Source organism: Phyllostomus hastatus, unplaced genomic scaffold, assembly GCF_019186645.2.
Source record: "Phyllostomus hastatus isolate PE091 unplaced genomic scaffold, TTU_PhHast_1.1 phas_scaffold_501, whole genome shotgun sequence".
In the NCBI taxonomy this organism is placed as follows: Eukaryota; Metazoa; Chordata; class Mammalia; order Chiroptera; family Phyllostomidae; genus Phyllostomus; species Phyllostomus hastatus.
Window position 1 is genome coordinate 18,447,374 of NW_025334033.1, and position 14,523 is coordinate 18,461,896.

Below are 14,523 nucleotides of genomic sequence, written 5' to 3' on the forward strand. Positions count from 1 at the left end.
CTAAGATTGAAGCTTAAAAAACAGTTATACTGCACTCCTTTTGGAGAAAGGAAGAGGTTTGGTAAGGAAGTATTTAAACTACAAGGGTTCAAGAGGTCAACTCTTCGACAAGGATATATATCCCTTGAGAGTACTTTAAGCTGGGTTAGCTGAGAGACTGTAAGATCAACTAAATATTAGTTCTCATTCCATATTCACAAAGTAACCTACTAAAAATGTGCCTTCCTTTAATGCAGAACTACAGGGAGAAAACAGAATGCATTGTGTAGGCTAACTGAAGCATCTAACAGTTCTATTTTTATTAATAAATTGTCATTCTGGTATACATCCTATATAAATGTATTTGTGAGCTTGGTTTAAAATCCGATAGACACACATATATTAAAAAACTAGTTTATGTGGCCTTGGGTAAAAAGAATTTTTTCCTGAAAAAAAAAATGACACTTGCATGGGGGCAGGTTTAAATTTCTGGGAGGCTGACTTTAGTCAATGAAGAATTTACAAAGGCCAATGCCTCATTTTGGGGACCTGTCTGGGAAACCATCCTTCTCCAAGTAATATCTCTCTACATTATCAACCATAATCCTAATGTTTAAAACTGCACAATGAGCCCTGGCTGGTGTGGCTCAGTGTATCGAGTGTCAGCTTTCAAACCAGGGGGTTACCAGTTTGATTCCCAGTCAGGGCACATGCCTGGCTCGTTGGTCAGGTCCCCAGTAGGGGGCACTCAAAAGGCAACAACACATTGATCTTTCTCTCTCTCTCTTTCTCCCACCTTTCCCCCTAAAACAAAATAAAATCTTTTAAAAAATTACATTAAAATAAAATTGTACAATGATCACCAGCACCCTGTTTCTTAAAACTTTCTTCTCTTGACTTCTAGGATACCACTCTCTTATTCTCTATTTCTCTGGCCATTCCTTCTTGTATGTGTGTGTATACCGTTGTGGTTTATTCATGTATGCTCAGATGGTTACCATGAATATGTATTTTAATGTAACTTTCTAATTAAGTAAATTAAAGGAGAAAACCCACATGGATTATTTCAATAGATTTAGAAAAAGCATTAAATAAAGTCCAATATTTGAATGTTAAAAAAAAGAAGAGAAAAAACAGGGTGCTGCCTCCACTCTTGTCCCAGTCTCCATTCTATTCTCAACCTGTAGCTAATGTGTTTAGTACTAAAGCCATTAAGATTATGTCACTCCCAACTCTGGCCCAGAAGCTCAATTGGTTAGAGCTTTAGAATATCATCCTAATATTGCAAGGTTGCAGGTTTGATCCCGGGTCAGGGCACATACAAGAATCAACCATGAATGTATGTGGAACAAAAAAACTGATGTTCCTCTCTCTCTTCCCCTTCCTCTCTAAAAGTCAATTTTAAAAAAGATTCTCCTTTCAAAGAATCTGGCCATTCTGTCTTAATCTACTTTGTTGAGTCTACTTGTCTCTTAATGGTAAAATTCTAAAATTCTGTTCTTGGAACCCCATCTCCTTTTGTTTTACACCTCCAGGAAATCACTTCCACCATCATAGTTTCAATTGCCATCTATATATTGTAGATTAGTGCTGTCCAATAGAATTTGCAGTGATGGAAATATTCTGTATCTGTGCTATCCAACACAGTAGTCACTAGCCATATATGACTATTGAGCATTTGAGATGTAACTAATGCAACCGAGAAACCATATTTTAAGTTTACGCTTAAAATTGGCCACAGGGATTACAACCACTAAGAAACCCTATTGACGGAGTTTTTCATTAGCGAGGTCCAAGAATTGATGTTTAGCAAAGCTCCTCCTGGTCGTTCTGATGCACACATGCACATAATTTTGGGGGCTTAGAATCTGGTAGGTATATAAAAACTTTAAAAAAGATCAGGGGTCTTTTTGAGGTTTAGTTGGTAGGAACCTGAGTAAACAAGATGAGATTATGCCCCACTCCATTCCATTCTTCAAACATCTGAGAGAGGAAGCATCATTGCTGATATTATAGAATACATTTTTAATGAAAGGAAGATATAAGAAGAGACTGGAAGTCAACTCAGGGAAACCAAGTAAGATATGGAGTTCTCAAAATCCTGAGGATAAATGGTGACTTCTGTGAGCAAAGCCTGGGGAAACTTACCCGAATAAGCAGGTCAGCTAACTGTAAAAAGTTGTTTCAACAACTTGAGTTTTGGAAGTAGAACCTATAAAGTGGAGGATGCCACTTCTCTTGGGATTTACTGAGATAGACCTTCATATGAACTGGAAAGGTTAGAAAAAAAACATGCTGAATTAAGAAGCACAATGAGCAGTGGGGTCTAAAAGAGATTTTTTAAAATTTAAAATCTCAGAGTATTTGCCATGTCCTGACTGGTGTGGCTCAGTTGGGTAAGCGCTGTCCCACAAACCAAAACATCACCAGTTCGATTCCTGGTCAGGGCACATGCCTGAGTTGTGGGCCAGGTGCCCGCTGGGGACATGGGAGAGGCACTTCTCTCCTTCTTTCTCCATCCCTTCCTGTCTCTCTAAAAATAAATAAATTTTAAAAATAACATTAAAAAATAAGTATTTGCCACAATGTGTTTCTAAAACTTCCCTCAGCTATATTTTGCATGTTTCCTGACCACAAACTAAGTTGACTGGCTTCTGAATTGCTTTAGGACATTTGTTCCTGAAGTCTTTTTTAAAAAATCAGTCTTTCTTTCCCTAATGATTAATGGGCATTACCTTATTACATATCTCATCCACCTTGGCCCTTCTGTTTACTGTGTGACCGTGAGCAACCTCTTCCAGCTCCTTTTCTTTCATGGTAGAATACATTCATGCTGTGTCTAAAGTATGACTTTAATTATTAAAAAAATTGTTTACAGTGTCTGGCCCAAGGTAGGTATTCATGTTCTCTTCCTCCTCCCACAGTGTCCAAGTTTAAGACATATCTCTCACAGATAATTCATGATGGAGTAGAATAGGCTGATTCCAATAGTCTTAGGGATTGAGTGAAATCTTACTGTGATGAAAAGCCTACTCCCTGTTTAAACTGATACTGTTTGTTCCTAGGTCTATTAGACCAGGTGGAGTTATATACCAAAATTTTAGCAGTGACCATCTCTGTAGTGATAGCTAGAAGGCAGATAGAGGGACTTTCATATTTAGTGTATATAATTATGAAGTATGAAAATTTTTATAATGGACATGCATTGGGTAAGTTTTTAAAATTAACTTTTGCCCTGACTGGTGTGGCTCAGTTGGTTGGATGTCATCCTGCAAGGCAGGTCACGCATTCGATTCTAGTCAGGGCACATGCCTGGGTTGCAGGCCTGTGTGAGAGGCAACTGATCAATATTTCTCAACTTCTTTCTCCTTCCCTTCCTCTCTCTAAAAATAAATAAAATCTTTTTTAAAAATTAAATTTTGAAAAGAATCACTGCTTCATTCACAAAATGAATTAAAGAAGAGTAGGGATCCCAAGGATGAAGATTTTGAAGGGGAAATTGTTTCCTTTCTTTAACCCTGTGGGATTGACAGCTGGTGGAGGAAATAGCAGAAGGGAGGATCCTTCTGTTGAGTGCCTTCCAGCTAGTCCCCATTTCATAATTTAATATTTTCCATTCTCTTCTAAGAAATTCTGGAGTTCCTTCTTAAAGATAGTTACCAGTTATGACTCATTAGTCTGTAAAACTGCCAAATGAACCTGAAGTGAGGAAATCTCTACTATCTACCATAGGTAGTAGCACCGACAACTGTCTGCTGGTATCTATACCTGCATGTCAACACACAATCTACTGACACAATCAGTGAATACAAAGAGCAGTGATGTAGAAAGCATGGTAAAATCTCTACCTGTAACAAAAGAATGGTGGACAAGAACCATTATGATAGAGTACCAGGGCAAGTGAGAGCAGATACGTGCTGGGTGACTACACCTCACTGGGAAAAACAACATGTGCAAAAACGGTCCTAAGAAGTAGAGTGACCAAATGTCAGCACATGTTTCCCTTGCACAAGCCTGCCTAGAAGAGCACAACATGCACCCAGAAGTTTCAATCTTTTTGAAATTTTCTTAAAAAAGAAAGGTGCCCGGAAAGGTGAAAAACCATGTACTAGAAAGAATTCTGTAAAAATTACAATGTGGTTGCCATGTAAAGACACTTTCATACAATATACATTTCTTATTTTTGGATTACTGGAAAGGTCAAAGAAACAATAAATTTTTGAAATTAATTTTAGAGAGATGAAGGGGGCAAGGAGAGAGGGAGAGAGAGAAAGAGAAAGGGAGAAACATCAACTTGCTGTTCCATTTATTGGAACATCCATTCACTGGTTGATTCTTTTATGTGCCCTGACCAGGAATTGAACCCACAACCTTGCTATATTGGGACAACTATTTCACAAACTGAGCTACTGGCCAGGGCCAAAGAAGCAGTAAGTTACAAAAAATTTTTTAAGGCATTTGGTATTTAACTACTTTGTGTTTTCCAAGTTTTACTTTTTTTAAGATTTTATTTATTTATTTTTAAAGAAAGGGGAAGAGAGGGAGAAAGAGGAGAGAAACATCAATGTGTGGTTGCCTCTTGCACACCACCTACTGGGGACTTGGCCCACAATTTACGCATGTGCTCTGACTGGGAATTGAACAAGCGACCCTTTGGTTCACAGGCTGGCACTCAATTCACTGAGCCACACCAGCCAGGGCCCAAATTTTATATAAAATTATCAGTATTAACTTTTGTTCAATGTATAAGAAGTCTAGATCTGTGTACTGAAATACTTATTCCGAGAATTACATGACAGAATTCAAGAAGAAAAGGAACATTAACAATACTGTCTCACCCCATCTTCTCAATCACACAGGCCCAGAAATGTTAGGGGATTCTTGGGAGTTAATCCCATCAGATACCGTTGGAGCTAGGATTATAATCCAAACCTTTTGGGTCCCAATCTCATACAGTCTGTTGATTGAGAACAGATCTTTATAAATTTGTGCCACTGAATACCTTTTTTTTTTTTTTAACTTTTACAAAGTACAAATAGCCTTTTCTCTTCTGGTATCTTAAAATATAAATTTATGAGGCTTCTTGCTGGCCAACCCACACTCATCATCTGTCCAGATTTTCTTGAATAGTTTATCCATTAGCCAGGTTCCAAAATAAACACCTTCCAGTCTCTCAAATTCCATACTGCTCACCTGGTTCTAGATTCCTAGGTCTCTTGAGTCTGCTCTACATGAATGGTACCCATTTTCTAACCTGCACTTGCAGCTTTGTCCCTGTATTTCTGTCTTGTCATCTGATCTGCTGTTGCCCACTGTCCCTGTGCAAACATCTTCCTTTTTGAAGGGAACAAAAAGGCTTCTGATGCACTCAGTCAAGTTCCCTTACTGGGTGGTTTTCCCAGGTGCCAAATGTGTTTCATTGTGACCCTGAGTAAGAAAGTAAATTAGGACAAGGCTCAAGACTTCTCCCCATCAACTCTTGTCAACTATAAACCTAGAACAGAAACTGTCTGATGGCTATCAGAAATTCACTCAATCACGCATATTTTATCTAAAAATAAAAGCCAAATACACATTTCTTTGTTTTTTGCATATATTTACAGTATAAATACTAATCTTTTCAAAGTACATATTCTTTTAACCATTTTCAAAAGTTATGTAGCACTGGACAGCAATTTAATGTAAAGCCTCTCTAGTAGTGATTAAGGAAAAATAGAACTGTTTTGAAGATAAGGGATTCTAGAAGGAATATGAATGGGCATGATAATCTGAACTTGCAGGGGGAAAGTGAAGCAGCTTAGTCCACACTTCACTGCCAATACAGGATATTGAAGGGCTACCATGTGAGACAGCAACCTGGAAAGGGAGTTGTAAGAACTACACTTGAGACATATAAAAAGTACACATGCTTGCATAGTGCATTAATCTTAAAGAAGCTCAACATTTCCTTCTCATTTTCATTAACTTAAATGAATAGTACTTAAACACATCACACAGAATTAAAGACTTATGCATATATTTCAGATCTCAACAATAACGTCAAAAATACATAGTTTGATTTTACATAGGATTTGTGCTACATCAGAACACTAGAGACAAATATCACTTGAGTATTAAGGAAAACATTAAATATTAAATAACTGAGAAATAAAATGTGTAAACACTAATCTAACGAGGGTTTTGCTATTGCAACATGTCCCATGAAGTGGTTTCAACAGTACAAAAAGGCTTAGGACATGAGTGTTTCCAGTCTACTTGGAATATGTGGATCTCATTCCAGGAATCCTTTAATAAAAACTGGTCCAGGAAAACAGGAGAGGGTCCACTCTCCTGGTTGTTAATTTGGTACACTCCGTTCTACGCTAATTTTCATTTTCAAACTTGGGTACTGAGCAAATACTTGTACATCGTCAGTCCTTATCAACATCTTGGTGAAAACTGAGGGTTTGTTGGCGATTCAGTGTAAGATTTGAGTTCATATGCAGCACCACTATCAACTTCCATTGACTTTCTAGAGAACAGGAGACGTACATCTCTATGGAGGTAGATCTTTCCAGATTTAGAACTCTGGAACCTAAATAAACGAACAAAAAGATGCATCATTTAGAAAATGATTTGTTTAAAAAACCAAATGAAAACCAAGCCCCCAAATAAGTGAATTTTAAAGGTAGAAAGAATTAGTCTGGCCAAGTTATTACATTAAAAGTAACTTCTAACAAGATATTAAGTCTTCTATTGCCAAAGCATGTGTTGCTATTTAAGTGCCTCTTCTTTACTATTCCGTAAACACTTCACACTCCCCTTTCCCTTGTACAATGCCAGAGATGCTTCCTTCTGTGAATCTGGCACATATGAAGGGCAGATCCAAAAAAAGCCAGAATTATCTTCTGGAGGGTGTGCCCCTTGTAATACAGGCTTCTTCCACTGACTGAGTGTTCCAGGAACCCATCCGTATCAATTTACCATGTGGTATTGTTGTGAGAGGCTGAGTTCAGCTTCAATGCATTTTTTTTTAAGACTCTTTCAGTGTGTTTTCCCATTTCACAGTGGGTGACTTATGAGGACACCTGCCCACGCCACACTGAGTGTTCAGCAGTTTTGACCAAAAACCTCCATGCCCCACCCTCCCTATTCACCCAGTCTCACCCTGAGTGACATATTTTTGTTGTTGTTTCCCAGATAAAAAAAGTCCTAAAAGGAAAATGTTTTGCCCATGTGGAAGAGGTGAAACCAAAAACCACACAAGCACTAAAAGACATAAAAATTGACAAGTTCAAAAACTGTTTTGAGCAGTGGAAAAAAATGTCTTGATAGGTATATTGCATCAAATGGAAATTTTTGAAGGTGACTGAAGTTTAAACACATAATACACAATTTTTTATAAATATATTCCATGTTTTTTATTTTATACCTTTCACCCCTGACACCACGTGCACCTCTCCTCACCTACACAGTGTCAACTTTCAGTTCACAACAGCCAATTATACTACATTTGGGCTTTGCAGCTCTAGCATCTTTTAGCCACACAGATTGATAATTTCACGCAACTTGCCCCCCCACAATTTTGAGTACATTAAAATTGATTCCACACTTGAAAAGTTACCACTGAAGGTTATCACATTTTGAGGACAATCACAGGAAGAGAAAGGACTGCTATCATCAGCAGCAGCTAAATGAAGCCTAATCACCATTAAAAATCATTTAAAAAGTTAGCAGTGAAATGAAAATGGTATCTAAACTGTATATGGAACAGTTTCTATCCCCTGCTAATTAATATTTATAGCATAACACAGCACTGGAATCTTTAATCATAAAAACTCATATAAGCAGATAGTCAGACAGAGCCTTTGGTGCTAATTTCTCTAGTTTTCCCTTTGCATACCAGGATAAACTCTTTGGGTTTGTGTTCTTTCATTCCTAAATTAGCTGAAAAATCTGGCGGTCAGCTGTGTATATTAAAGCAGACCCCTGTGACTATCTCACTCTCTTCTTCTCTCTGAAGTTTTTCATTATCTCAATCTAAGGGAGAACATGGTGAGCTTTGGGAACTATGCCATACTTTGCAAAGAGGTTTCTTTAGAGCATTTAAAGTATCTAATCATTAAATAGGGACTATAAAAGCAGGGATAGTTGATTTTTACTTTGGTAAATGCTGGTTACCTATAGCTACGGTTATTAAAACTTCAAGAGAAATGGTATCAAATGAAAGTTTAAAGAGAGTTGAATCTTTCTCCTGCATTGGGCTGGGAGCAATTCTTATAGTCTGCTATTTTGGTATATTTTTCATTCCCACAATTTGTTCAGCATTTCCAAGAGGCTGATGTCAGGTGATATAAAGTTGGGTTTAAATATACTGTGCTGGTTCAACACTTCCTTAGGTTGCAGAACATCAGGCAGAAGACCCCAAATATAAGTACCAATTAAGCAGTGCTATGGGGGAGGTGGAGGGAGCCCAGTGAACTTAATGGACATTTTCAAATATGGGACTTAAGTATACAGCTGACTCCTTATGCATTCTAGAATCACCACAAAGCAAATCTACTGAAAGATAGTGGGTGGTCACCATCAGTAAGAGATTAAAGACGCCCTCTGTCTGGGCCCTGGATGTAAGATGCCTTCTCCTGATGAATAGGGCTCTTGGAATAAGGAGTTCAGCTAAAATGAATTACTGTCATTGGTGTGATGGAGCACTTACTATAAATGGCATCAGAAAAATATCAGGAATAGAGTTACAAGCAAAAGCCTACTGAGCTCTCTCTTAACAAATAGACTTGTTCATTAATCCTGAAAGCTATATTAAGATTTCAGGTCTGAAAACCTTACTCTAGGATGATGGCAACTTGGACTTCAAGGGCAAAGAAGTGGTTTCTCACAACCTACAGCTGTGAGCTTGGTAGTAAGAGTCAGCAAAAAAGATATTTCTAAAGGAATTACTAGAAATATAAACTGTATGAGAACAGAGATTTTGTCATAGCTGTTTCCTAGTGCCTAGAAACAGGCCTAACACATAAATATTCATGGAATGAATGAAGGTTAATAACTTCCCTGTCTAAAACAGCAGCCACTAGCCACGTGTGGTGACTAAGCACTTGAAATATGGCTGGTTTAAACTAAATTGTGCCATAGTCTTAGCTGGGTAGTTCAGTTGGTTAGTGTCATCCTGATATACCAAGGTTGGACCTTAGTCAGGGCACATACAGGAATCAACCAATGGTCCCTGGCTGGTGTGGCTCAATGGACTGAGTGCCAGGCTGTGAACCAAAGGGTCGCTGGTTCAATACCCAGTCAGGGCACATGCCTAAGTTGTGGTCCAGGTCCCCAGTTGGGAGTGTGTAAGTGGCAACTATATGTTGATGTTTCTCTCCCTCTCTTTCTCCCTTCCTTCCTCTCTTTAAAAATAAACAAATAAAATCTTAAAAAAAAAAAAGAATCAACCAATGAATGCATAAATAAGTGGAAAAACTAATTGATGTTTCTTTCTTTCTTTCTTTAAAAGAAACTAATCAATCAAAATTTTTAACATGAATTGTGCTGTTAATGTAAAATATGTGCTTGATTTTAAGTATTCAGTATAAATAATAAAAAATCAAATATCTTATTATGTTTGTTATAATAAAGAATATAAAATATATCACTCATAGTATTATATTGATTATACATTCAAATTATGACATTTGGATATATTGGGTTAAATAAAATATATTATTAATCTTCCTTTTTCTTAATATTTTAAAAATGCAGTTACTAGAAAATATAGAATTACATATGTGGCTCACATTATAACTCTATTGGACAGCAATTGGTTAATAAAATGTATCTCACTGCCCCAGACTTAGCATTTGTTTTGATATGAAATATTTGCATTATAGCTATAAATGACAACCCCTCTAATTCTGGAAGTAGTAATGACTGCAGGAAGACATGCCATGTGTTTTCTGCATCATGGCATATTATCAGAGTTTCTGAGTTAAGCAAATTCCAAGGGACACTGGTCTAGTCAGTGACAGTTTTTAATATAAGCCTAAAATTTTAGAGTTGTCCTTCTAAAGTGACACTTATCTTCATTTCAAACATTACCTCAGATGTATGAGGTAGCGTAATAACCGTTCTTCTGTATGTCGAATGTTCTCTTTATTAACACTTCTCTTCATTTCTTGTTTAACCGGTACAGAAAAAGTTCTTTGTCGTAGGAATGTCTGATGATTGGCTGGCATATCTCGTAAGTCATATATCACAACAAACATCTTCACCACAGTCTTATTAGGATTAAATAAGGTCTGAAGAAACAATATAGAAAAAAGAATTTTTTAAAATGGTGATTTACTGATTTTACTCAAAATGGTTGTGTCAATAAAAAGAGATTTTAAAATAACAAATTAATCCCAGTGGATATAATTCAGTTTGGGGGACTAAAGTTAATGAGATTTCAGAAGTTTATGGGCTGATGTTCAATATTTTACAAAATGGTTCAGCTAATATTTTTAATAACATAAAATCCTAAAACAATCTAAATCTTTAGTCACACATTTCATATTAATAGGCAATATATAACTTTTACTCCTCGTTCATATTTTAAGAAATTGTTCCACTAGATTAAGCAAAATATGTCCTCATTGGATTAAAACATTCCAGTTCATTTATTTCAAAAACTAGCTTCATTAAAGTGTGCCTGTAAGTTTCATAAAACAGAATTTTAATTTTCTTCACATCTTTATAGTGACTAAATAGAAATTTAAAAAAATAAAAGTTTGGTAAAGTTAGACTTTTTGGTGTTTTAGGTACATATGGTTATAAAATTTAAAATATAAAAGTATCCTTTGGATATTTAACATTGAAAATATTATTTAAATTCATATAAGCTAAAATCTTTCCTATATTGAAAGTAATTTTATATTAAAAGAAATTTTATTAAAAGATAAAATACAAATAAAATATGTTCTCAAAAAGGAGAATTTTTCTTATTTGAAATGCTCGAAGTTTAGAAAATAAAGTTCATTACTATTAGTTACATGTTAGACTAAATAAAACTTTGTGTTTTCATAATTGGATTCATTTCAAAAACTGCAGTGACACTTTTTAAAATCATTAATATCATAAATAGACCAAAGTATGTATTTGAATTAATACTAGTTTTTAAAAGACTAATTTACAAACAAAATCCCAAGGTGCTGCTCTGACTTTAACCAAATTACCAACACATCAATAGGTAACTTGGTGCCCATGCTTTCTGAAGCTCATCCGTGGCACTGGACATCACTCACTGAATCAAAATGAGAAATATATCAATATTATGATCCAACTTTTTAAAATCTAGTGAGTCTAAAGATTAAGGATAATACATTCAACAAAGCACACAACTAGTAAGCCAGGAGTTCAAACCATGTTTACACATAATTAAACTATGTAAGAAATTAAAGACATACCTAAATTTCATGTTTAAAAGTAACCATTAAAGTTGGCAGTCCTCAAACAAGAGGTAAATGTGCTGCCTTTGTGTTTATGCTTCATTACGACAGTTGACAGCTAGCTTTCCAGTGACTCATACTTTCACATGAACTACACAGCCAGAAGCAAGAGAACAGATTATCCTTCTTCTAGTTCAAGATTTCCACTCAAAATAAATTTTACTTTAATATGCAGTGATTCTTCCTGAGTAAAACTTACATATATGTACATATTTGCATGGTACTATGCTTCATTCCTGTGTGATATGCAATAAACAATCGTATAGACTCCTTTTCTGTACTGGAACAAAAGTGACGAGTAAAAGTGGTCTGATGAAGCCAAAGGTCATAAAAAGTCTTGTTGAATTATACCAGATCCTGAGTGTGAGGAACTCACTAGATTTTTTTTAAAAATTTTAGCTTTATTGAGGTATAAGTGACATACATCACTGAGACTCTTTTTAATATGCAAAGCCAACTCTGTAACAGATAGACTTCTGGGCTTTCAAGATTTTCCTGGATCTGACTTGGAGATGATCTCAGTGGCAAAGTGGCCCTTATATCAAATTACTCTCCCCAGAACATTAAACCAAGGATGATGAAGGATTGCTCTGGGGCTAGAAGAGTTCTCCTGAACCCAAACTAGATCAACACTTTGCCAACAGGAAACATGCCTTCTCTGCCCTTACATCTGTCAGACTACATTTTGTGTAACCATCTCATTACATCTATTTAGAAATTACCCTAGGGATAATATAATTTTGTTTTCTAAGTTGTCCTGCCAAAGCAATACAAATATTCAGGGTCTCATTTTGAATAGGTAGGTCTCAATCTAGCTTACTATTTTAAACAAGACACTGGTACTGTTAGGTTCTGATTTTATTGAAAATAGCTCTATTTAAGTTCTGTAAACTGTCATAATACTATTTTTTTCTAATGCATTCACCTTAATTAGCTTATTAATGCTTTCCTTTTATGGAGGCCCCAAATGGTCATTCCTGGGGCAGAGCAGGGAAACTCCAAAGAAAGCTGCAGCCCCACTGTTACTTACCAAAGTTGTTCCGGCAGCAGCAGCAGGAGAAAGGGCTAAGTTCTATATGTATGTGAGAGAATGATTATTGCAATTGTAGGCTATAAAACACATACCACTTGTATTGTTCCTGAAGGAGGTACTCGATAACCCCTTTTACCAAGGGACTCTAAAGTGATCACACCCTTGAAATAAAAGAAGACAAATTGAGTACAAATTGATGCATATGTATATAAAAGACTAAAATAATAATAAACCATGTAGTTACTAAAATTTCAGAATTCTATTTGTATGGAAAAACATTCACATTGCATTAATACAGATACATTCTATGAGTATGAAATAGTGAGGGCCCCACTGGTATAAAAAGAGTTTATTGTTCTTCCCAGAGATGTTGCAATAAATAATATATAACATCAAATGTATAATAAATAACAAATAAATATATCAAATAAATAATAATTATATAACATGATACTGCTTGAAATTTCTATTAAAATATATGATATAGATGTAAGAAGTTCCCTGAAAGGATAAAGGGAAGTGGTAAGATTATTCCCTTGTATTATGTAGGAGGAAGGAGTTGAAGAAGAAAAATATTTTTTTAGTCTTTGGCCATATAAAAAGTTAAGAATGTGGAAGGACCTAAGTCTTAGCCAAAAGTCCAGTCAATTCTTCAGACATATGGATTAGAGACAGACCATCATCATCAGCAACACCTGTGAACTTGGTAGAAATGCAGAATTTCTGGCTTCTCCCCAGACCTACCAAATCAAGTCTGCATTTTAACAAGATTTCCCAGATGATATCATACATACATTTGAGAAGCACTGCTGGGTTATATAACATAGTTTTATGAGAAGGATGTTCTAATCATTGCAACAGTCCCCAAATGGGAAAGAAGTATAAATTAAAACAAGGGGAGCTTTGATTGTGTGACAATTTCTAGATAACCAGAACAATCAAATGACGACAGGCGGTGATTGTGATACTCACTGTATTTTGCCATGTATAATGTGGTTTTTTTGCCCAAATTTTTGAGGGTAAAAGAAGGATATGTATTATATATGGGTATAATGATTACATACCATGGGCATAACTCCGTGTATAATGTGCACAGAACTGTGGATGTGCATTATATATGGCAAAATATGGAGATTCTCAGAGAGAAGAAATGTAGTTCTTGAGGAATATGATTTATCACATGGTCATTTAGAACATGATAATGGCATATAGACAAACTGCATCCCTAATAAAAATAGCAACAAAACTTTTAACACTTTCTCTCTTACAACCTGCTCTATATGAAAAATTCAGTGACATATACTGCCCCTCTTCTTCCTAGTTCCAGAAAGAAAAAGTAAAAAAAAAATACATATATATATATAAATGATTTTATAATCACACTGCTCCAAGCAATATATTACTATTCTTCCTTGCCACCCTCCCCTAAGCAAATAAAGGAAAACTGGTGAAGCAAAAACTACCAGCAAGCTGCTCTGGCTGGTGTGGCTCAGTGGATTGAGTGTCAGCCTGTGAACCAAAAGGTCACCAATTCCATTCCAGGTCAGAGCACATGCCTGGGTCTGGGGCCAGGTCCCCAGTTGTGAGCATACAGGAGGCACCAATTCAGCGTTTCTTTCCCTCTCTTTCTCCCTCCCTTCCCCTCTTTAGTCTCTAAAAATAAATAAACAAAAACTCTTCAAAAAGCTTCTACCAAGCCTACATTTCCTTTAATATATGGCAAATTATAATAGCTTTCAGAACATGATAATAGTAACTAAATTAATTTATAAAGAAAGAATACAGATTTTTTAAAAAAACTTTTAAAGTTTAAGGCAATACTTATCTAAGCCATGTTAAGATCGCTGTGGCATTGGTAAATTAGGAATTAGAAAGGAACTGAGAAATGATTAGAATTATATTATTATTATATTGTATTATTTTAATAATTAATTGGTCAGCATATCAATATTTTTATACAGTAAAAGTTACTGTACTTCTGGCATTTGAGTGTAGAATAGAAAGGTTAAGATAAACTGAGTCAAATCTTATACAAAAACTTATTCT

The 14,523-nt window shown here is 35.7% G+C and overlaps 1 protein-coding gene across 8 annotated transcripts in view; it reads right to left on the reverse strand.

Annotated features, from left to right (window-relative positions):
- Positions 1-5,558: 5,558 nt before the first annotated feature.
- The window catches only part of FAM214A (family with sequence similarity 214 member A), a 93,000-nt gene continuing 84,035 nt past the window's right edge, over positions 5,559-14,523 (reverse strand). For 7 of the 8 annotated variants that reach the window (XM_045822596.1, XM_045822597.1, XM_045822592.1 and 4 more), the window contains 3 exons: positions 12,570-12,638; positions 10,057-10,256; positions 5,559-6,553 (listed from right to left, as the gene is read on the reverse strand). In XM_045822596.1, the coding sequence (XP_045678552.1) occupies positions 6,400-6,553; positions 10,057-10,256; positions 12,570-12,638 (423 nt within the window). In that variant the 3' untranslated portion in view covers positions 5,559-6,399. Of the gene's footprint in view, positions 6,554-10,056; positions 10,257-12,474; positions 12,639-14,523 lie in introns of those variants that run through there. The other variant, XR_006783768.1, reaches the window with a different exon arrangement.